The sequence below is a fragment of the Notechis scutatus genome, chromosome 2 (assembly GCF_049901735.1).
Source record: "Notechis scutatus isolate UNSWTSFEM ecotype Mainland chromosome 2, rNotScu1.2, whole genome shotgun sequence".
NCBI classification, from domain to species: domain Eukaryota; kingdom Metazoa; phylum Chordata; class Lepidosauria; order Squamata; family Elapidae; genus Notechis; species Notechis scutatus.
The window spans coordinates 258,931,670-258,956,172 of NC_142010.1; the positions used below are offsets into that span (position 1 = coordinate 258,931,670).

General features: G+C 44.7%; 1 protein-coding gene across 1 annotated transcript in view; it reads left to right on the plus strand.

Annotated features, from left to right (window-relative positions):
• The window catches only part of LOXHD1 (lipoxygenase homology PLAT domains 1), a 238,550-nt gene that overhangs the window by 205,966 nt on the left and 8,081 nt on the right, over positions 1-24,503 (plus strand). The window contains exons 37-39 of the mRNA XM_087953943.1: positions 9,174-9,351; positions 16,225-16,410; positions 21,399-21,569. Of these exons, the coding sequence (XP_087810069.1) occupies positions 9,174-9,351; positions 16,225-16,410; positions 21,399-21,569 (535 nt within the window). The remainder of the gene's footprint in view (positions 1-9,173; positions 9,352-16,224; positions 16,411-21,398; positions 21,570-24,503) is intronic.

Below are 24,503 nucleotides of genomic sequence, written 5' to 3' on the forward strand. Positions count from 1 at the left end.
GAAGAAGAAGAAGAAGAAGAAGAAGAAGAAGAAGAAACCACGCCCACCCAGTCACATGGCCATGCCCACCTAGCCATGCCCATAGAACCGGTAGTAAAAAAAATATTTGCATCCCACCCCTGACTGGAGGACTGAGAACATCCATAGACAAATGCCGCCTTGAGTTCCTGAAGAAAAAAAACTAGACCCAGGCGTTAGAACAATTTTCTTTTTCTGGCTGGTGAGACAGGAAATGGACCAGTCCTGCCTGGCTCCATCTGTTGTGCTGAAGATGTACTAATGTTTTAATCAACACCATTGAAATGATTGCGCTCCTCCATTCCAGTGGGCTCCTCCTTCGGAGGCCGTCTAAATATATTCCATTTATTGCGGTTGAGGACTTGGAAACAGGCTGAAGAGAAATTTCTTTTCTCTTCTTGGCCAAGGGAGACAGTTTGATAACGTTTCCTCTTTTTTTCCCCCCTCCCTTATCTTGGCAGAAAGGAAGAGCAAGGAGATCTGTGACTGTCCAAAAAAAAAGAAAGAAAGAAAGCCAAGTGTAACATATAATTTCCCTCAATGGACACTCTGCTATTAGATGTTATGAGAAAAGCATGCGGGCAATGTGCCAGGGCACCTGGTCTCCATCACAAATCCACATTTTTGAGTGGGTGGGTGGGAGTCTCCTTCGGGAAAACGTAGTTACTATGGACTTTTCAAAAGAATGCTCCATATTTGCTGCTGGTGGTGGGTAGACGTTCAAAGCAGTTTTCAATGCCTGCAGTTTTAGAAAGGAGCATTTAAACTCAGTTCATTTTCACTTTTGTTAACCAATTATTTTGCTTTTAGAACCGCATCTATGCAGACAGGAAAGCACATGCACACACACACATACCCACCAGTGCTGGGATTAATATTTTTTTACTACCGGTTCTGTGGGCGTGGCTTGGTGGGCGTGGCTTGGTGGGCGTGGTAGGGGAAGGATATACTGCAAAATCTCCATTCCCTCCCCACCCTGCTAACCTGCTTCCCAGCTCCATTCTCCTGTGCAGGGCAACCAAAGAAGACCCAGCCAATCATCTGGGACTCGGGAGGCGGAGAATAGATGGGGGTGGGGCCAGTCAGAGGTGGTAGTTGCCGGTTCTCCGAATTACTCAAAATTTCCGCTACCGGTTCTCCAGAACTGATCCGAACCTTCTGAATACCATCTCTGATACCCACACAGACACAGTTCTGAAGAAGCTGCAGACGTTATGAAGAACTGAAGAAGCTTCTTGGATGAGAAGCAAAATGTCTTCAAGGAAAAAACCAAGAATGTCCAGTTGCCTCTTGAAAAAGCACCATTCGGTGACTGTTCAAAGTTACGACAGTGCTGGAAAAGTGACCGTATGATCATTTTTCGCACTGATGGCCATTGCAGCATCCCCATGGTCAGGTGAATAAAATTCAGGTGCTTGGCCACTGACTCGTAGCTATGATGGTTGCAAGTGTCCCGGGGTCACATGATCCCCTTTGGTGACCTTCAGACAAACAAAGTCAATGAATGGGGAAATGGGGAAGCCAGATTGATTTAACAACTGTGAATGAATGAATGAACGAATTCTTTATTGGCCAGATGTGATTAGACCAGTGGTGGTATTCTACCGGTTTGGCCTGGTTCAACTGAACCAGTAGTAAAAAATGCTACCAGTTTGACCAACCAGTATTTCCGACAATCAGCTGTTCCAACTATCAGCTGTGCCGCACGATTTAGATGAGCTAGAAAGCTAATTTGGTCCTCTTTAAAGCGCTAGGAAAGAAAGGATGCAAAGATTTATCTGGGAAAGCAAATGAGGGCGGAGTCTTCTTGGGTGAGAAGGAAATTGTCAGATTTCTTGCTTTCTAGCTAATCTAAACCACACAGCACAGCTGATTCCCCCTCTCGCTGTTGTACTTACCTTCAAAATGCTTGTTTTTTTAGGACCCAGGAGGCTTCCCTGAGGCCCACTAGGCCAAAAGTGGGGCACGTGGGGGGAGGGGTGCTGCAAAAGAAAAAGAAAGAAAGAAGGAAAGAAAGAGAGAGAGAGAGAGAGAAGGAGGGAGGGAGGGAGGAAAAAAGGAGAGGAAGGAGGGCCCACAAGCCTTGGCACTAGACACAGCTTCAGAGGATGCTTTGAAACAGCACAGCAATCCAGGTCTGGAAGGTACCTCGGAGGTCATCTAGTCCAGTGATCCCCAACCTTTCTTATGCGCGCCCGGTATCCCCAACCTTTTTATGGCGCGGCCCGGTACGGCATCAGCTGGGCCGCCATCTTTTTGATGAAAAGTGCTTCCGGTGAGCTTTCTACCGGAAAAGCTCACGGAAGACTTTTCATAAAAGATGCAGCACCAGAAAACCAGCGCCCGGTGGACTTGTTCCACGGACTGGTACCGGTTGCGGACCGGTGGTTGGGGACCCCTGATCTAGTCCAACCCCTGCTCCAGAAAGTGAGTTTCTGTCTGACACCCCCGGTCACATTACCAAATAGCCACACCCACCCAGTCACAAGACCAAACAGCCACGCCCACCCAGTCACATGACCACATAGCCATGCCCACCAGGCTATGCCCACCAACCACGCCCACAGAACCCGTAGTAAACAATTTTGAATCCCACCACTGGATTAGACAGACAAGGAATTTGTCTTGGTGCGTATGCTAATAAGTGTTACTGACTTAACAACTTGCAATGATTCACTTAACATCTGTGGCAAAAAAAAAATAAATAGGGCAAAACTCACTCAGCTAGTATCTCGCTTAGCTTAGCAACAGAAATTTTGGGCTCAATTGTCATCAATTGAGTCAAGGACTACCTGTATTGAAAATTCTCTTGGTGTGTTGATTTTTCCATCCTAAACGCAGTGAAGATACAGAACTGTCCAGGAAATGAATGCATGAATGACGACTCTATTTTCTGGCTGTGCACTCTGTGCAGATGAGCATTAAGCCATTTTGTTTTGAAATCTTAGTTTTTCCTAAACTGTAATCCTCTAATCCTGTGAAGAATGTTCTAAGTGCCAGCGAGGTGCCAATAACTCACTGGTTGCATCTAGATATTTTTTTTCCTTGGAAAGCAATGTGGAGGTATTTATGTTTCTTCTTCTGAGTCCCTCAGGTAGACCACGACCTGGGATATTCTGGTGCTCCTTAATGCAATATTTGAGAAAAAGATCTTTCTGAGGGGACTCTGCCCTCATTAGCTTTCCCAGATAAATCTTTGCATCCTTTCTTTCCTAACACTTTAAAGAGGACCAAACAGAAACATGTTGGTTGAAAAGGAGAGATACATACTGTATTTGCAGAATTGAAAACTAACTATCTCTCCTCCTCCTTCTCCTCCTCCTCCTCCTCCTCCTCCTCCTCCTCCTCCCTTCTCTCTGTCTCTGTCTCTCTGTCTCTGTGTGTGTGTGTCTGTGTCTGTGTGCGTGTGAGTGTGTGTGTCCCTCTTTCATCTAGAAGTCACTTAAATTGTATCTTACTCACTGGAATCAATAAAAAGAGGGAAAGGAAGAAATCTGGAGACAGTTGCGGAAGGTAGGAAAGAAAAGTAATCAGCCACTCTGTCTCTTCCATTTTAAGCCCATTGGTGTTATTCTGATACGATAGGATAACAGAATTGGAAGGGACCTTGGACCATCTTCCATTTTGTACCTACAGTGTGTCAGTTGGTTTAGAATCTTTTGTGCGATCCTTTCATAGTCATTGTTCACAATTTATATCAATCTCACATTGCCAAACTAACATAATGCTTATCTATTTATCAATTATTAATTATCCTGCTATTTATTCCATCAATATTATATTATGCTGTCATCCAATGGTTATATATGTCTACATTATATTTTGTATCAGTCTATTAAACTCAAAGACCTCTTTGAAAGGGACAGAGCTAACAGAAGGGTATGGGGAACCTATACTGCTAGAACTGCTGCAGAAATATCTTCTAGTTGTAAAACTGTGAGGCTTCTTGTGTAGTTGCATACTGTTTTATATAAAGTTCTTGTCATCTAGGACAGGGGTCAGCAACCTTAAACACTCAAAGAGCTTGTGATGACCCGGGCCGTGGCACAAAAGCAACAAAGTCACAAAAATAGGTAAAGTCCCTTTAAAACAGTCTTCCCAGCTGCAGCCAATGAAGGGGATCAGGGCCCTTTCTTCCCCCGTAAACCACGCAACTCATGTTGCTCCTTTATCCATTCCTGCCTGTGTGCCTTAGGATGAAGAGGGGGTGGACCTGGGCCTTCCTCTGAATGCCCAGCTGGACTGTGCTCTTCCTCAGTTTCCTCCACAGCCACTGGAGCCACACTCCCACTCCCTGTTGGCTGTTCCACCTCTCCCTCAGAATCAGATTCCAACAGGGGCATGACAGAGCCACACAGGTCCTAACCAGAAACCTCCCAGAGCTGGCCAGAAGTCTGGTTTCCCCACCATAGTGTCTCTTCCTAGCTCAGCATGCTTTTTGCTCTACCTATCCTAACCAAAAGCCCTATCAATTGAGAGACCGACTGGTGACAAGGAGTTGCAGGAGAGGGATGAAAGAGCCACATGCGGCTCCAGAGCCATGGGCTGCCAACCCCTGATCTAGGACAAAGAGAAGAGAGAACATTATTATTTTAAGCAGGTTGGAACCATAAGAACAGAGAGGACTGTTTCTTATCAATAGGAAGGATGACTTAAGAGCAAAAAAAGGTGACTACATTCTATTTGCCCAATACAGGTAGTCCTCAACATATGACTACAATTGGGCCCAACATTTCTGTCGTTCAGTGAATTTTGCCCCATTTTACGACCTTTCCTGCCACCCCCATTAAGTGAATCCCTGCAGTGGTCAAGTCAGTAACACTGTTGTTAAGTGAATCTGGCTTCCGCGTGGACTTTGCTTGTCAGACGTTTCAAAAGACCATCACGTAACCCTAGGATACTGCAACTGTCACAAATATGAACCAATTACCAAACATCTGACCCCAGGATCTTATGGATGCTACAATAGTGTGAAAAACAGTCTTAAGTCACTTTTTTCAGTGCCGTTGTAACTTTGAACGGTCACTACATGAACTGTTGTAAGCCGAGGACTACCTGTAGATGACTTAGAGGATGAGACATTTATGGAGTACCGTATGGAGTACTCTAGTACTGGAGTACTAGGTAGGTTTATCTAGCCTTTAAGGAAGTTGTCAAATGACTATTTTTAACAAAGATGGAACCAGCCCAACATTAACCCTGAATTGCTGATTTATTCTGCTGTTGACTCTCCATCTGTCGTTTAACCAGAGGTGATGAACCATAGCTCGTTTATGACTTGTGGACTTCAACTCCCAGAATTCTTGAGCCAGCTATGCTTGCTCAGAAATTCTGGGAGTTGAAGTCCACAAGTCATACTGTTGTGGCCTGTCGGCCGCTGGCCCCTTCGGCAGCCAAATCAGATGAGGAGGCAGCGTGGGAATCAGGGCCGGCATTAAGGCGACTTAAGAGCTCTGAGGGGCAAGAGGGAATGGAGCTGTCAGAGATAAAGGCAGAACCTAGTCCATCAACCCTCAGATGGGAGAGTCACAACAGCCCCCCCAGATCTGGGGAGGTGGCTGGTGAGGAAGAGGAGGAACAGCTGAGACCAGTGCCTGATGCACAAATGTGCAGAAGGCAGAGGAGAGGAGAGCAGTGGAAATCTATGGGCCGATCCTTGGGACAGAAGAACCACCATTGCTAGCAAAGGCCCACCCTAACTCTGGGGATAAAAGGCAGGGGGCGGAGATGAATAGATGTGGCAGATTCATCTCCCTGCCGGTCAGCTGCTGATAGCCTGCACTCCTGAATCCTGTCTGGAAATTATCAGAATTCTTCTTGGAATCTGCAGCACCTTCTGAGCATGTGTGTGCATGTGTGTGTGCTGCTGAAAGAAAGCGAGTGCACCTTCCAGGACTTCCTGTGTGAGAAGAGAGAGAGAGAGAGAGAGAGAGTCCTGATGTGTTGGGCCAGTTCAGGGAGAAAGAGAGCGAGTGTAACTTTCCACAGAACCAGGGGTGGGATTCAGCCGGTACGGACCGGTTTGGGTGAACCAGTAGTTCTGGCAATTAGTGGACCCCACCCACCCGCCCCTGCCCTAGTCTGTCCTATGTTTCTGTATTTTTCAGCCCAGCTGATTCGCGCGGCACAGTGCATTGCCACGCATCAGCTGTTTTACTCATTGGGGCTGCAGCAGAAGGTAAGTTTTAGAGCTGAAAATGAGTGGCTTTGAAACGTACACATGCGCACACTCACCAAACAGTTGTTACACCAGTTGTATCCCACCACTGCACAGGACTTAGAGATTTTGTTAGCCTGCTATGAGAGAGTGGCCACCGGTGCCTCCTACTAAAGGGAATGTTTTGTTAACTGCAAAGGACTTGTCGTGTTTGGGAGCCGGGTCAGAACATAAATGGGCCACTGGTTCCTCACCCCTGACCTGAACCCATGAGATTCTGTCACGCGACAGCTCTTCCAATGAAATACCCACACTCCAAATTGTACTTCGGTAGATTTCAAAAGCATAGTGTGAAAGCTGATGTGGCCTCACATCCATTTCGAGTGGAGGCACATTAGAACATAGACATATGGACGTCATTGTGGGGGTAGCGCACAGATGGTGCACAACCAGTGCTAAGTAAAGATAAGGAAGCCAATTAAAGCTTCGGCCTGATCATTCTGGTTGCTAGGCAGATACACGGAACACCAATCTGAGCTTCCCTCATTTCAGGTCTGTGACAATACAGGTAGTCCTCGACTTATGACCACCACTGACCCCAACCTTTCTGTTGTTCAGTGAGGTAACCTTTCTTGCCTCTGTTGTTAAATGAATCACTGCCATTAGTAGCCTGTTGTGGTTTGCCAGAGCCCTGAGAAACTGGCAGCAGACTCGGACAGTGGGGAGGAACATGGGCCGGTTCTGGAGTCTGGGCAGGGCTCGGACGAGGTCCTGCATCTGACCCAGAGATGGGGCCAGGGCCATCTAGGAGTTACGTGCTGACTCCGGAGCCTCCAGAATCTGACATCAGTGAGGCAGAGGAACAGAGGGAGCCTGTTCCCAGTGTGCACTTGCGCAGAGCTGCCAGAAGGCAAGAACAGCTAAGACAAAAGGGGTGACTCGGGAGTAAGGCTTGGAGATGATTGGCCCCTCCCACAAGACATAAAGGAGGAGCAAAGGGACATGAGCCTTTGCAGGAAGCAACTTTGTTTGTTCTGGTCGGTTTAAACTCTGAAGCTCCGTGTTGACTTTGTGATCCATTTGGCCTTGTAAAACATCTAATTGGCAATTTAGTCATTGGCAGCATTTCAAGGGAGATAAAGGTGGGTGATTATCAGCCTTATCCTGAGGGACTCTGACAGACTTCTGTTGGACTATTCCCTGTTTGGGACTCGTTACGGGCTATGAATGCATGTAATTCACAGCCGTTGAAATAAAAAGAGGATTTTGGGACTAAGCGAGTGATTGTTATGGTCTCAGGAAGCCTCAGTCAGAACATAATCCGGCTCTTAAGTGAACCAAGGCTTCCCCGTGTGAGAAGGTCGCCGAAGGGGATCACGTGACCCCGGGGACAGTGCAACTGTCATAAATACAAGCCAGTTGCCAAACATCCAAATTCTGATCCCATGACCCTTGGGGATGCTGGAACGGTCGTAACTGAAAAACGGCCCTAAGTCAAAAAGGTGCTTTTTTCAGGAGGCAACTGGGCTTTCCTGTTTTTTTTTCTTCAACTTCACTACAATTGTTAAGTGAATCATACAGTCATTAAGTGAACCTGGTTTCCCCATTGATTTTGCTTCTCAGAAGGGTTTGCACAAAGTGATCGGATGACCCGGGGACACTGCAGCCATCATAAATATGAACCAGTTGCCAAGCACCTGAATTTTGATCATGTGAGCATGGAGAGGCTGCAGTGGCCATAAGTGTGAAAAACGGTCATAAGCCACTGCTTTCAGTGCTGTAACACTGAACAGTCACTGAATGAGCAGTTGTTGAGGAGTACCTGTATCCTCAATTTCTTTGAGAGTACATCCTTGCCGTAGAACAGAATAGCAGAATAACAAGAGTTGGAAGGGATCTTGGAGGCTTTCTAGTCTAACCCACTGCTCAGGTAGGAAACTATACCATTTCAGACAAATGGTTGTCCATTCTCTACTTAAAAACCTCTGGAGGGAAGCTGTTCCACTGATTAATTCTTCTCACTGTCAGGAAATTTCTCCTTATTTCGATTGGTTCTGTCCTTGATTTTTCTGACCTAGGCTTCCCAAGATCATGAAGCAGACTCCTCGTCCCGATAAAACCCCTTTTATTTAGATTAAAGTGAATTCCTCTCCCGCAAAGTCCCAGCGAACAGTCTTTCATGAGATTTCACAACTACAGACCTTTATCTGGCTTGGAGAGTTGCCAGGCCAATATCTTCCAAACGCCACGCTGTAGCAGCAATTACTTGACAAGAAGTCAGGAACAGATCTTCACCCTAATGAATTGAACTAATTGTCTCTTGCAAACACCACTCCCCCTTTCGCTCCTCTTTATTCCCTATGGAAGGGGGCCATTCGCCGTCCACCGGAGCCTTTACTCCCGAGTCGATCCTTGTTCCTTAACTGTTCCCTTCTTCTGGCAGTTCTGCACATGCGCACACTGGGAACAGGCTCCAGCTATTCTTCTGCCCACACTGATGTCCGATTCCGAAGGCAGCTGATAAGAGTCAGATGGCCCTGGCCCCGTCTCTGCCTCCAACGCAGAGCACTTGCTGGCCCATGTTCCTCCCCAACCTCCTCACTGTCTGAGTCTGCCACCAGCTCCGTCTCTGCCCTGGCCCCGTCTCTGCCTCCAACGCAGAGCACTTGCTGGCCCATGTTCCTCCCCAACCTCCTCACTGTCTGAGTCTGCCACCAGCTCTGCCGGCAGGCCACAACATTGATTAGTTTCCATCTATTGCTTCATGTTCTCCCTTCAATTGCTTTGGACAATATATTGACCCCCCTCTTCTTTGTGGCAGCTCCTTAGATATCGGAAGACCGCTCATCATGTCACCCCACATCCTTCTGTTCATTAAACTAGACATACCCCATTCCAGCAACGGTTCTTTATACCTTTTAGCCTCCAGTCCCCTAATCATCTTGGTTGCCTAGTTTCATTCAGCTGGAACTCATTCGGTCGGTGGTTTTTTTCCTAGGTCACCATGAAGAATTTGTCCACTCAAGAAGTTGCCACATTCACCTACAGTGACTGGCTCTCCAAGCAGTGGGGCGACAATCTGGCTCTCCGGTGTGAGATTGCAGCGATGATCAATGATGAGCTGATGATGGAAGAGACAACGTATGTTATTCAGGTGAAAACCAGCAATATCGGAGGTGCGTTCCTATTGGGAATTTCTGGTGTAACTCAAGACTCTCGTCCACAATTCTATTGCCACCGCAGGTTACAGGTAGCCCTTGACTTACAGGCATGGCTGTCTTAACACATGGGCCTGATGGGCACTTGCCCGTAAGCCCCACAAGCATAGGGGCCCCATACTAATCTCTGTATGTTAACCCTTCAATGCACCTTGTATCCTATAAATACAGCAACATGCTTATTACATTTGATTGCATTTGTTATTAATACTAACACGCAAATATATGTTTAATTTTATCGACCATTTACATTTTTATTCCTGTGAGTAGTTGTCGAAGGGGGCCCCAGTACACTGCTTTGCCCAGGGCCCATAATGCTGTGAAGGCGACCCTGCTTACAGGACATTCGTTTAGTCACTGTTCGAAGTTACATGAATTGGCATCCTTCAGTCTCAAGAGACGATGGTATCATGCTATGAAACCGATAACTGCCACTTCCCATGTTGTTGCAATGCTGTATGCAAAGCGGGAGTGTCCTCTCCAGATGTTCTGAGCCAAACTTTGTTCCAAAGAAACAAACACGAAACAGAGATCAAAGCAAAACCTTTGAATGCCTCTCTGCGAAGTCCATTCATTCACAGTTAAAAGGCTATTAAAACTAATTGTCTCTGATAAGAACAAGCCTTGCCAAGGTTGTGCAAGGCTGCCAAAAGCACTGGATTAAGTTGCCAAAAAATATTCCAAACAAAAAGTCTTCAAACACAAACCAAGATAGTCTGAACTTCCACAAGGCTTGAAGTGCAAGAACTTCTTTGCTTCCTGCAAAGAACTCCAGTTTCTCAGCTGGCTTTTATCTCTTAAGGGAGGGGCCATTACCTTGCAGCCTTATTCCCGAGTTGCCCGTGCTGCTGCAGCTGCTCTTTCCTTCAAGCAGCCCTGCACACACACGCACTTGGCACAGGCTCCTCAGGGAAATCTTCATCATTGCTGCCAGCCTCCACAATCTCCGAAGGTAGCACTCCACTCCATGATGGTCCTGGCCCCATCCCTGCATCACACACAGGCCCCTCATTTAAGTCCTCACCCTCCGAGACCTCAGCCGTCCACACCTGCTGCCGGTGAACCACAACACCAGAGCACGAGGGCTGGGTAATTTAATATGGAGGATAAACTGTTACCCAATAAGAAGATTTCCCTTCTCTCCACATCCCTGAAATTGCCTAATGGAATGGCAGAGCCGATACGATGAGTTCCAGCTGCGTTGCAGGAGTTACCCGAACGTGATTGTACACAGTCACGAACTGCTTCCGGGGCTCAGGCTCCGGATTTTGCCTCGAGGTTGACTCCTGAAGCCGTTTCCAATCATAGATATAGCCACAAGGCAGTGGAGGTTTGAAATCAAAGTTTCCCTTCTCCTAGAACAGAGGTCTCATTCTCGCGGCCTGCAGGCCAATTGCGGCCTGCAGGACGATATCCTGTGGCCCCCACCGTGATATGAAAGTATAACATTTGAGGATATTTTTTTAACAACGTTTTTTGTGGAATCCCTTATGCGGCCCAGCCTCACCCAGACTCTGCCTCCAGCGGCCCCCAGGTAAATTGAGTTTGAGACCCCTGTCCTAGAAGATGCTTGCACCATTTTATCTGCTGTTGGGGCATAAAGCCTTCTTCCGCCTTCAAAAACTGTTGGCCATCTTTTCCTGTAACCCTGGAAAGGGGCCCTTACGAGGTGCTACTAGCCAGGCCAGCTGGACCAAGGTTTTCTAAGGAGGTATTACTCCTCCAGCACTCCTCCTCACTCCAGGAGGCCCAGCTCGGCTCCATTTGCAGTGTCCGTTATCTTCCAACAGTCACGATTCAGAGTTTTGCAGTGTTAATTCAGCGCCGGAAAAAATAAACGCAGATGGCTGACGCTTCATTTAACATCTTTATAAACATAATAAGTAGATTTTACAAACCAGTTGTAGATTTCTCCAACATGGAGCAAACTCAAGACAGAAACATGTTGCAAGTAACTTCAGTAGCACACAGAAACAGACATCAGTTTTACTTCAGTTCAGCAGGCAAGCAGAGGAGAGAAGCAGTTTCATTTCGATAGACAGACTCAGAGCTCAACACAGCTGCAGAGTTGCAGAGCTTAATACAGAGCCACGCCTAGGCTACTTTTAGTTTCAGTTTCCAAACAGTTCTCATTGGCCGACTTAGTTGCTATGCCTATTCATTGGCTGACCTTGTTACCATGCTCTATTCCAGTTCATGAATATACTCTGACATCATTTTCCGACCATTCCAATCTACCAGCTGTTGGCCCATCAGTTTCTTCGCCTCTCTGTTTCTTCAACAAATTCCAGCCTCACCGTTAGTTTATCAAGCTTGTCTCTTTCTTGCCTTTCCCTCCGTACACTCTTCCACTTCCACATACCAATCTCTACAATCCAAATTCTTCAGAAACCTCTCTGCACAACACTTCGGAGTACCATCTGCAAACACATGCAGCCGCTGTCGCCATCTTTTTTTAAAAAAAAAAAAGTTACAACAGCACTGGAAAAGGTGACTGATGACCGTTTTTCACACAACTTATTGCGGCATCCCCTTGGCCATGTGATCAAAACTCAACCACTGGGCGGTGCCATCAAATCAGTTGTGGAGACAAAATACAGGTATTCCTCAACTTACAACCCCAATTGGTTGTAAGTTGAGGAATGCCTGTGTGTTACAAACATCTAGTTGTAAATGTTCAGAAGAATAACCCACATCACGTATCTGATATTAACACAGTTGAGAAAGTACAGAAATATTTCACAAGAAGAGTTCTCCACTCCTTTACTCGTTGTAGAACACCTTATGCCACCAGACTTGAAATTCTAGAACTAGAAAACCTAGAACTACGCCGTCTTCGGTCCGATTTAAGTATGGTATATAAAATCATACATTGCAATGTCCTACCTGTCAATGAATACTTCAGCTTCAACCACAACAATACAAGAGCACACAATAGATACAAACTCAAGGTTAATCGCACCAAATTTGATGGCAGGAAATACGACTTCAGCAACAGAGTGGTCAATGTCTGGAATACTCTACCTGACTCTGTGGTTTCTTCCCCAAACCCCAAAAACTTTAACCTTAGACTGTCTACCATTGACCTCACCCCTTTCCTAAGAGGTCTGAGGGGGCGCGTATAAGCGCACCAACGTGCCTACCGTCCCTGTCCTATTGTTTCTTTTTTTCTTATTCATATCCATTTCATGTATTCATAACCATGTTTGTACTTATACCTGTTATCTAATAATCGCTTGACAAAATAATAAATAAATAAATAAAAATTAATTAATTAATTAATTAATGACGGTTGCTGTGTCCCAAGTAGAGTCAAAGGGGGAATCTAGATTCACTTAACAGCCGTGACTAAATTAACAACTGCAGGGATTCACTTAACAACTGTGACTAAATTAACAACTGCAAGGATTCACTTAACAACCGTGACTAAATTAACAACTGCAGGGATTCACTTAACAACCGTGACTAAATTAACAACCGCAGGGATTCACTTAACAACTGTGACTAAATTAACAACTGCAGGGATTCACTTAACAACCGTGACTAAATTAACAACTGCAGGATTCACTTAACAACCGTGACTAAATTAACAACTGCAGGGATTCACTTAATAACTGTGACTAAATTAACAACTGCAGGGATTCACTTAACAACCGTGACTAAATTAACAACTGCAGGGATTCACTTAACAACCGTGACTAAATTAACAACTGCAGGGATTCACTTAACAACCGTGACTAAATTAACAACCGCAGGGATTCACTTAACAACTGTGACTAAATTAACAACTGCAGGGATTCACTTAACAACCGTGACTAAATTAACAACCGCAAGGATTCACTTAACAACCGTGACTAAATTAACAACTGCAGGGATTCACTTAACAACCGTGACTAAATTAACAACCGCAGGGATTCACTTAACAACTGTGGCAAAGAAAGGTGGTAAAATAGGGCAAAACTCCCTTAACAACTGTCTCACTTCAGAACAGAACTGTTGGGCACAATTGTGGTCGCAGGTTGAGGACTACCTGTGTATTATCTTTAGAAGCAAAACCAGCATGATCTTTGGAAAAGTGCAAATAGCCCTTGATAAATTTATCCAAATGCTTTGGGGCCTTCTTAGAGGTTTTCTCATTTTGCTTTGGATAAAACCTGATATAAAACTGAGGATATATCAAGCTTTGGAGAGACATCTCAGTACCCGAGAGAGACTGGAATTCTTCAGGGATTTTTCTCTTAAGTCCTCTGGATGGGTCGGAGGATATATTTTGCTCCAGCTCACAGTTGAAATATTGGCAGATATTAGTCTCAAATATTGACAGTGCTTATCAAATGATGTAAAAATTGAAAGTGATTTGAAAAGGTCGAGATTCTCCCCTCAAGCATTAAATCCCCACTTCTTCTTTTATAGGCTATAGTTACTTTCAGAAAATGCATTCATCGTGTTCCAGTTTTACTTCAGTTTTGTGCATTTATAATGTTCTAGTTTGACTTTCATTTTAGGGTCCTGCAAGAATCCAGGAAGTGGGTTCATTTGGTCCTTAATTAACCACGTTCTGCAAACACAGCTTATAATCCTGTTCGTTCCTGATGCTTACTTAGGTTAAGCCAGTTGCTCCCTACTTCCCTCTGTTCCTTCCAGATGAAATCTAAAAGTTTATTGCCAAGAGATTGGAGCAGCAAAACGGCAACTGGTTCTTCATCCGTTGGACCCATTGTTTTCCTAGCTGTTCCATTCCTGCCCTATTTTGGAGCTCCTCAGAAACAAATGATCAGCTATTACTGGAAATGGGAATGGGGGCTTCATAATAATTCATGAGACTCTACAGTGGGGTTTTGCATTTCTCTGATGGTACTGTCCCAAGTGATGGTGATGATGATGGGGGAGAAGGAGGAAGAGGGGGAAGGGGGAGGAGAAGAGGAAGAAGAGGAGGAGGAGGTGAGGAGAAGAGTAGGAGAAGAAGGGGAAGAAGAAGAGGAGGAGGGGGAGGACAGGAAGAGGAGGAGGAGGAGGAGGAGAAGAAGAAGAGGAAGAAGAGGAGGAGGTGAGGAGGAGAGGAAGAGCAGGAGGAGGAGAAGAAGAAGAAGAGGAAGAAGAGGAGGAGGAGGTGAGGAGAAGAGGAGGAGAAGAAGGGGAAGAAGAAGAGGGAGGGGAGGAGAGGAAGAGGAGGAGGAGAAGAAGAGGAAGAAGAGGAGGAGGAGAAGGGAAAGAAGAAGGGGGAGGAGAGGAAGAGGAGGAGGAGAAGGGGAAGAAGAGGAGGAGAAAAAGAAGAGGAAGAAGAAGAGAAGGGGAAGAAGAAGAGAAAGAAGATAAGGAAGGAGGAGGAGGAGATGAGGAGGAGGAGAGGAAGAGGAGGAGGAGGAGAAAAAGAAGAGGAAGAAGAGAAGGAAGAAGAAGAGAAAGAAGATGAGGAAGGATGAGGAGGAGATGAGGAGGAGGAGAGGAGGAGGAGGAGGAGGGGAAGGAGAAAAAGAAGAAAAAGAAGAGAAGGAGGAGAGGAAGAAGGAGAAGAGAGGAGAAGAAGGAGAAGCAGAAGAAGGATTTATATTTTTAACTGGTTGGATGGACCTGTAATAGCAGAGGATACGGTTGCTATCATCCTTTCTATCTCTGAAAGCTGCTCCTGGGATGTTGCTGAGCAGCAGGGAAGAAATCAATAGGAAGATAACTTAATTTTGACCTGCCGCCTTTGGACAGCAGCTTTTTCAGATTTACCTGGGCTGAAGCTAATAGACCGAACAGGTCTTGAACCAGGAGGAAAACTATCCAGTCTAAATTCACATGTAGCTAGCAAGGCCCTCAATATCTGTTTCATGCAGGGTTGCCTGGGGAGTTTTCTTCCCTTAGGGAGACTTCCTTGTCCAATCCCCTGCTCAAATGTACAGAGTTGCCTTCATCATTAGTTATCAGACAAGAATTACGTCAACAGTCCACAATGGGCAACTAGACGGTGCATAAACCCTTGGTGGATTCTACATTAAAATGTAGAATAGCCTATCCTGTTTATTTCTGCCTGTGGACTTGCAGCTCCCTCATCCAGCACGAACATCTTCTGATGCCCAAAGATGCTTTTCCCAAAAAGGCAACTGGACCAGTGGTGGGATTCAATTTTTTTTTTACTACCGGTTCTGTGGGCGTCGCTTGGTGGGCGTGGCAGGGGAAAGGATACTGTAAAATCTCCAGTCAGAGGTGGGATTTGCCGGTTCTCCGAACTACTCAAAATTTCCACTACCGGTTCTCCAGAACTGGTCAGAACTTGCTGAAACCACCCCTGAACTGGACTTTCTTGTTTTGTTTGCTTGTTTGTTTTCTTTGAAAAGGTTTCGCTTTTCATCCAAGAAGCTTCATTTCAAGGACGAAAAAAATAACTAAGCAAAAAATAACTAAGCATTTCCAGTTGCCTTTTGGAAAAGCACCTTTGGGACAACCTGGATTATGGAGAGGCTCCATAAGCAGTGGTGGGATGCTGCCAGTTTAACAACTGGTTTGGTGAGCTCATACTTTGCACACGTACGCGGGCTTTACATGCGCAGGTGCCTAAGGCGCTTGCGCGCAGCGCTGAAAATGGGGCACTTAGAAGCTCAGCTGCTTACCTTCCAAGTCAGCAATGGTAGAACAGTGAGAGGGGGGAAGAAATGAGCTCTGCCGCACGATTGAGATGAGCTACAAAGCAGGAAATAAAGGACAGGATAGGGCAGGATGGGTGGGCGGGGCCAGCTGATCATTAGAACAACCGGTTCGCATGAACCAGTCCGAACCGGCAGCATCCCACCATTGCTCCGTAGACGACTTCTGATAGCTGTTTTTCTCCCGTGGCTTTCCCTGCAGGTGCTGGAACAGATGCCAACGTCTCCATGATTATTTGGGGAGAGAACGGGGACAGTGGGACCTTGGCTTTGAAGGAATCGAACAAATCCAACAAGTTTGAAAGGAACCAGCTGGATGTCTTCTATTTTCCTGACATCTTCAGTCTCGGCGATCTCTGCAAAGTGCGTATCTGGCACGACAACAAAGGTAAAATCCAGGGTTAGGGTTCATTTTAAGGGACAGCCTATGAAAGCCTCGAGTGTAGACCTCAGAACTTCTTTAAAAACAGAGAGGACTACCCTGTTTCCCTGAAAATACGACCTCCCCTGAAAGTAAGTCCTAGTTTGATTTTTACATGTGTGCCCAATATAAGCCCTACCTCCCCAAAATAAGCCCTAATTAAGAACTCGCCCACTCCAGAGTGCACAGGTAAAAATTTAGGTTGGGTGGGGGTGGAGGATGGAGCTGTCCTACTACTTACCTGTGGACAGTTGTAGCCAGGCCTTGCACATCCTGACACCTGCCTTCCCGGCCCATTTCTTCTGCAGCCGGCAAGGCTGGCAAGGCTTTCCTGAAGGCCTCTGTGGCTAACAACAAAGCTCCGGATCGATCCGGAGCTCTTTAATCAGCTGCTGAGGCCTTCAGGAAAGCTTTGCTAGCTGCAGAAGAGGTTCCTGAAGGCCTCTGACAGCGAAAAGGAGGCCGGGGGCGACGCGCACAAGTGAGGTTAGTCAGTGGATGACATCCCCTGAAAATAAGACCTGGTGCCTGTTTCAGGTGGCAAAAAATATAAGACAGGGTCTTATTTTGGGGGAGTCAATTGACCTTTCTTCGATTAAAGGTAGTCCTCGCCTTACAACCATTCATTTAGTGACCATTAAGTTACCATGGCATTGAAAAAGCAACTTGTGACCATTCTCACCCAGGGACACATGATCAAAACTCAGATGCTTGGGAAGTAGTTCGTATTTATGACGGTTGTAGTGTCCCCTGGTCACGTGATCGCCTTTTGCAAATTTCTCACAAAGTCAAAGGGGAAGCCAGATTCACTTAACCACAGTTTGCTAATGTAACAACAGCAGCGATTCACTTAACAATGATGGCAAGAAGTTCGTAAAATAGGGGCAGGACTCACTTAACAACCATCTGGCTTAGTTAATGGAAAATTTTTGGCTCAATTGTGGTCATAAGTCCAGGACTATCTGTAATTCAATTTTATTTCTTTTCTTTTTTTAAAAAAAAAATCCATTTTATTTTTGGCTGGAGCCCTGCCCACTTCATTGTCTTAGTGTAACACAAGTTCAGGATTATGCTCCATCCAAATACAAATGATTTTGTGATTTTTTTTAAAAAAAAGCTTGTTTTCTCTAAAAGAAAGCACATGCAAATTTAAGCGGTAGCTAACCAATTCAGGGGTTTGAATCCCTAGCGCCGTGTAATGGAGTGAGTTCCCATTGCTTGTCCCAGCTTCTGCCAACCTAACCATTCGAAAGCATGTAAAAAATGCAAGTAGAAATATAGGGACCCCTTTGGTGGGAAGGTAATAGCGTTCCATGCGCCTTATCGGCGTTTAGTCATGTCGGCCACATGACCAGGGAGACGTCTTTGGACAGCACTGGTTCTTCTTCGGCTTTGTAACGGAGATGAGCAGAGCCCACTAGAGCCGGAAACGACTAGCACGTATGTGCGAGGGGAACTTTTACCTTTACCTTTTCACCAGAAAAAGCTGAAGGTCAAACACTTTGGCCACCCAATGGGAAGAGAGGACTCCTTGGAGAAGACCCTTGATGTTGGGGAAGATGGGAGGCCAAAGGAGAAGAATGAGATGGCAGAGGATGAGATGGTTAGCTGGGGTCATTGATGTAATGAACATGAATTTGAGCAGATTCCAGGAGGCAGTCAAAGACAGAGAGCCTGGCCTACTGTGGTCCATGGGGTTGTGAAGAATCAGACACGAACTTAGTGACTCAACCACAACTACCAGAGTGTCCCCATGGTGCTTTTTGAAGAAGCAACTGGACTTTCTGGTTGTTCTTTGAAGACGTTTCGCTTCTCAACCGAGAAGCTTCTTCAACTCTGATTGGATGGTGGGGAAGGGAAGGATTGATACTCCTTGCAGACCGTTGGTCATTTGTATTCTTTTTAGAGAGTCATTGAGGCCACTTGTAGGTTTGCCTGTGTCCTCAGTGGTGCCAATGGGTGTGCAGCCTTCTTGGAACGGCTGAGAGGATTGTGTGGTAGACAAGATATTGATGATGTTGTAACACACACACACACACACACACATACACACAGAGGAGTCCCCATGTGGCCCGCTTTGAATGCAGGAAAGTGCAGGGTGTGTGCGGAGGCTCAGGGAGGGCGAAAAACGGGACTCCCAGAAGTTTGGGAAGGCCAGAAATGGTTCTGTTTCTGGCTTCCAGAGAGTCTCCGGAGCCCGTGGAGGCTGTTTTTGTCCTGCCAGAGGCTCGAGGAAAGCCTCCGGAGCCCAAGGAGGGCAAAAACGCCCCCCACCACGATGCAGGAGTCCAACTAGGCCACGCCCACCATGGCCACGTCCACATAGCAACCGGGCAGAGAACCCTTGGCTAAAATTTCTGAAGCCCACCTCTGAGACTAACTATACCGAATTCCTGCAACCGTTCTTCATATGTTTTAGTCTCCATGGCCTTAATTTCATAGGATTTCATATATTTTTTTAGGGCCCCGGCTGTTTCTATTATTCTGTTTCTTTTTTAACCTGATCTAGTTTTACTGGCACCCAGAGTGGGACACAGTAGGAATGTTTGGTTTTTAAAAAAAGGAAGTCGTCCTTCTTGTACTTTACCAATTATGTTTCCGTTGGAGCCTAAAATTGTACTTCCTTTTTTTTTTCCAGCTACACCATATGGCTCTTAACAAAAAAAAAAAAAAAACTGTAAATAATTCAGCCTCTTTTTTCACAAGTATTTTTGCCCAGCCAGAAATCCTTTCACTCAATAAGTATGCATTTGTTGTCCTTTTCTAAAATGAAGAATTTTTGCATTTGTCTCTGGTAAATTTAATCCTGTTGTTATTATTGTCCCTTCTGTTCTCTGTTGATGGATTTCAGTATTCCAAGGCATTTGCTGTCCCTCCCAAATTTTGGGCCATCGACAGATTTGATGAGCATGTCCTCCACCTTCTCATTCACTTCCTTAATCAAAAGATTTAAAAGTTCACCATCCAGAACAGATGGCCTGAGGCCCTGCACTCGATGAGCAAACCCCAAGTATAATAATGAAGCTAGTTACCTAGCACTTAATTGCCATGCACGCGGGCCTCACAAATGTTGCTGTCAAGCCAAAATCTGTTTATGTGTTAAATATGATTCCTACTTTTGCTCTACCTTAAACCTCATTATAACAGAACCAGAGGGTGGGATGCTACCGGTTCGGACTGGTTCAAGCAAACCGGATGTTAAAGTTACACCTGGTTCGCTGAACCGGTATTTCAACTGACTTTTGAATCCCACCCCTGAACAGAATAGCAGAGTAGGAAGGGACCTCGGAGGTCTTCTAGTCCAACCCCCTGCTCAGGCAGGAAACTCTAAACCAGTGATCCCCAACCTTTTTGACGCCGTGGGCCCGGTACCGGCATCAGCTGGCGCCGCCATCTTTTGACGAAAAAGTGCTTCTGGTGACCTCACCGGAAGCACTTTTTCGTCAAAAAGATGGCGCCAGCAGCTCGGTGAGCTTTTTCGGGTAGAAATGGCTTTCTACCCGGAAAAGCTCACCGAAGCGCAGACCGCCATCTTTTTTGATGAAAAGTGCTTCGGTGAGCTTTCTACCGGAAAAGCTCACCGAAGCACTTTTACCAAAAAAGATGGCGACCCAGCAACCAGCGGCCCGGTAAGACTTGTTCTGGCGGACGGGACCGGTCCGCAGACCGGCGGTTGGGGACCCTGCTCTAAACCATTTCAGACAAATGCTTGTCCAATCTCTTCTGGAAAACCTCCGAGGATGGAGCAGAGATTGGACAGCCATCTGCCTGAAATGGTATCGGATCTCATGCTTGAGCAGGGGGTTGGACTAGAAGACCTTCAGGATCCCTTCCAACTCCATTAGTCTGTTATTCGGCTAGTTTCTTAGATGAATTCAGTTTCTTAGATAAGGTAGATGCCCTTTGGATTATTAAAGCACCCAGAACAGAGGTGGTATTCAGCAGTTTCTGACCAGTTCTGGAGAACCAATAGCGGAAATTTTGAGTAGTTCAGAGAACCGGCAAATCCCACCTCTGACTGGAGATTTTACAGTATCCTTCTCCTGCCACGCCCACCAAGCCACGCCCACAGAACCGGTAGTAAAACATTTTTGAATCCCACCACTGACCCAGAAGCATCCGTAAATCACATCAAAATAACAAAAGCAGCATTTCAGCCTTGCAATCCAGGCAGCTCATCCTTTGCACAACTGTGCGACATCCGGATGTGCCTGCAAAAGTGATGGAAGTTGGCATGATGCATCTTCATTATTTCTCCCCCTGCCCCATATGGAAGTCCCTGTAGGGCCTCACAACTTCTCAACTTCCAAAAGGTGTCTTTGAGATGAAGGAGAACAGAATATCAAGAGTTGGAAGAGTTGGAAGGCAGAAATGTTTAGGCTCAAATGTGATTTTTTTCAACCCCCCTTGTGATCATTAATTCGAGGACTGCTGTTAGTATTAATCAAGTTACTTCATCTTCCAAACGAACAATATTCTTTTTTTAACAAAAAAATCTTTATTGTACTTTTTCCTTTTTACAAAACTCAGTCATCTTTAACAGTACATATAGTTCTTCTTAATGATGAATCATAATAAATACAAATAATAATAAATACAAGTAAGCAAATTAACAAAATGCTATAAATATTCTACTGTCTGTGGTCTTTATATTGATGCTGATATATTTTAATGTATATATAAATGTGTATACAATTCTAATTCTCATTATCTCCTATGTAAATATATATCCATAAATATATAAACAAATACAGTATAAATATCTACAAATATAAGTATAAATATATCCAGCCTATTTTCAAAGACTTTAAGTGCAAGTATGTTAAATGAATCTTACTGCTATTCATCTTTCACATTTCCATATATTACTAATTGTTCATATACATTTCTATGTCTTCCTCTAATCTCTACAATTCTTGTTTCAATTATCCAATAAAATTCTTCTGTTCTCACAGGAATCGCGCCAGGCTGGCATCTGGAATATATTGACATTGAAGACTCTCTTATGGACAAAATTTTTCGCTTCCAGGGTGACCGTTGGCTCGCAAAAGATGAAGACGATGGCCAGATTATACGGGAACTGGCTTGTGCCAATAATGACATTTTGGAATTGAAAGAACGTACCTGTAAGTTGAACAGCAGGCAAGAAAAACCAAAAGCACAGGTATAGGATAGGTGGCTCAATAGTCGTAGTTGTGAGAGGGATCTTGGAGTCCAAGTGACAATCATTTAAATAGGAGCCAGCTGTGTGCTGCAGCTGCCATAAAAGCCAACACAGTTCTAGGCTGCATAAACAGAGGGATAGAATCAAGATCACATGAAGTGTGAATATCACTTTATAATGTCTTGGTAAGGCCTCACTTGGAATACTGCATCCAGTCTTGGTCGCCATGATGTAAAAAGATATTAAGAGTCTAGAAAGTATGCAGAGAAGAGCAACAAAGGTGAATTAGGGGACCGGAGGCTAAAACATATGAACAATGGTTGTGGGAACTGAGTATGTCTAGTTTAATGAAAAGAAAGACTGGGGGAGACATGGTAGCAGTGTTCCAATTATTGCCACAAAGAAGGGGAGTCAACCTATTCTCCAGAACCCTTGAAGGTAGGACAAGAAACAATGGATGGAAGCTAATCAAGGAGAGAAGCAACCTAAAACTAAGGAGAATTTTCCTGGCGATTAGAAAATTAATCAGTGGAATGAGAGATTAGACAGCCATTTTCTGAAATTTATTTTATTTTATTTATTTATTTGATTTGTCAATCACTTACAAGATAATAGGTATAAGTATAAACATGAGTAAGAATACAGGAAATAGGTACGAGTAAATGGGGACAATAGGACAGGGACGGTAGGCACAATTGTGCACTTATGCACGCCCCTTACAGACCTCTTAGGAATGGGGTGAGGTCAATAGTGATTAGTTTGAGGTTAAAGGAGTGGGGGTTAGAGGATGTAACAACAGAGTCAGGTAGTGCATTCCAGGCATTGACCACTCTGTTGCTGAAGTCGTACTTTCTGCAATCAAGTTTGGAGAGGTTTACATTGAGTTTGTATCTATTGTGTGCTCTTGTATTGTTGTGGTTGAAGCTGAAGTAGTCATTGATTGGTAGGACATTGTAGCAGATAATTTTGTGTACTATGCTTAAGTCCAACAGTCGGTGGCATAGTTCAAGGTTGTCCAAGCCCAACATTTCAAGCCTGATGATGTAGGGTATTCTGTTGCAAGCAGAGGAGTGTAGTACTCTTCTCATGAAATACTTCTGGACTCGCTCAATTGTATTAATGTCCGATATACAGTGCGGATTCCAGACAGATGAGCTGTATTCGAGTATTGGTCTAGCAAAGGTTTTGTATGCCCTAGTTAGCAATTCGATATTTCTGAAGTTTTGTAAGATTAGATTTACAACTCTTAATGTCTTTTTGGCAGTGCTGTTACAGTGAGCTCTGGCACTTAGGTTGTTTGATATGAGTACTCCAAGGTCCTTGACAGAGTGAGGGTCGTCAACAAAGTCATATCTGCCTAGCTTGTATTTGGTGTACTGATTTTTTTTTTACCAATGTGTAGGACAGAGCATTTGTTGGTTAAGATTTGGAGTTGCCAGATGTTTGACCATTCAGACACATAATCAAGGTCACTTTGAAGGACAGTAGCATTGTTGGTGGTGTTGAATAGTTTTACGTCATCCATGAAGAGGACACAGTTGCTTATAAGGTGATCACAAAGGTCATTTATATAGAGTATAAAGAGTATGGGTCCTAGAACGCTGCCTTCGGGGACACCGTTGTTAACTGGAGCAGGGGTTGATATAGCGCTCCCTATTTTTACTATCTGTTGCCTGTTTGACAGGAATGCAGTTATCCATTTATGAAGGGATCCGGAAATGCCGTAAGAGTTTAGTTTTAACAGTAGTTTGTCAAGTGCCACTGAATCAAAGGCTTTGCCTATGTAAATTGTGTCTATAGCTTTAAACTGATCAAGTAGAGTAGTCCATATGTTTTGCAATGTAGGAGTTGTAGATTGCAGGACAATTTTTTCCTGAAACCAAATTGTTTTTTTGGAAAGTAGGCTGTTTGACTCGAAGTGGAGGGTGTGGATTTGTTAATGATTGATTCCATGACTTTGCTCATGATGCAACACAGAGAGATTGGTCTGTAGTTTTCAACTAGGCTGGGGTCACCTTTTTTGAAGATAGGGATGACCGTAGCTAAGGACCATAGGTTTGGTAAGGAGCTGGTTCTGAACGATATCTCATATATTCTGTTATGGCAGAGGAGAGCTTTTTAAAGAAGTATGCACATAATCCATTGGGGCCAATAGATAGGGATGGTTTTAGATTACGTAATGCCTTTTCTACATTATCTTCTGTAAAGTCAATATGTAGTAGATTGTTACAGTTAGTGTTAGTGTATAGTGTATAGAATGGTGTAATGCCTGAGCAGGGGGTTGGACTAGAAGACCTCCAAGGTGCCTTCCAACTCTGTTATTCTGGGAGGAATGAGATGAAATGTCACTGGAAAAAGACCTTTTCAGCTTATAGCATTTTTGTTAGCCACCTCTTCAAATGTTGAAGTTCTGAGGCCATATTCCTATCACATCCGTGAGCAGACATGCTGGGTGGAAATGGGATAAATGAGACCATGACACTGTGTTTCCTTGTCAGAAATGTCTTCTGGACATCGGGGCTAAACAAAAACTGAAAAAGAGCATTTTTTCTGTGCATGGTTGGGTAAGCTAATCTTATGAAAGCCTAGAGAGAGAAAACAATACAGTTGTCTTAATCTTACTTTTAGAGATTTAGAGAAAGCAGCTGAATAAACCTCACAAAATCAATAGATTAATTCAACGCTATGTGTTTTTAAGTTTTAAATTTCATATATTCCTGGAGATCAAACATTCAGATGTTCATCCAAGAGTTTCCTCCATGAATGTTATAGTTTGGCTAAATGAAGGAGAGCCGAGCTGCTGAATTTGATATTTTAACTCTCAATCCTGCGTCAGGGAAGCACTTCCGTCATAAACAGGAAGTCGCAGGGGAAGAAAGTTAAGAAGCTGTCATAA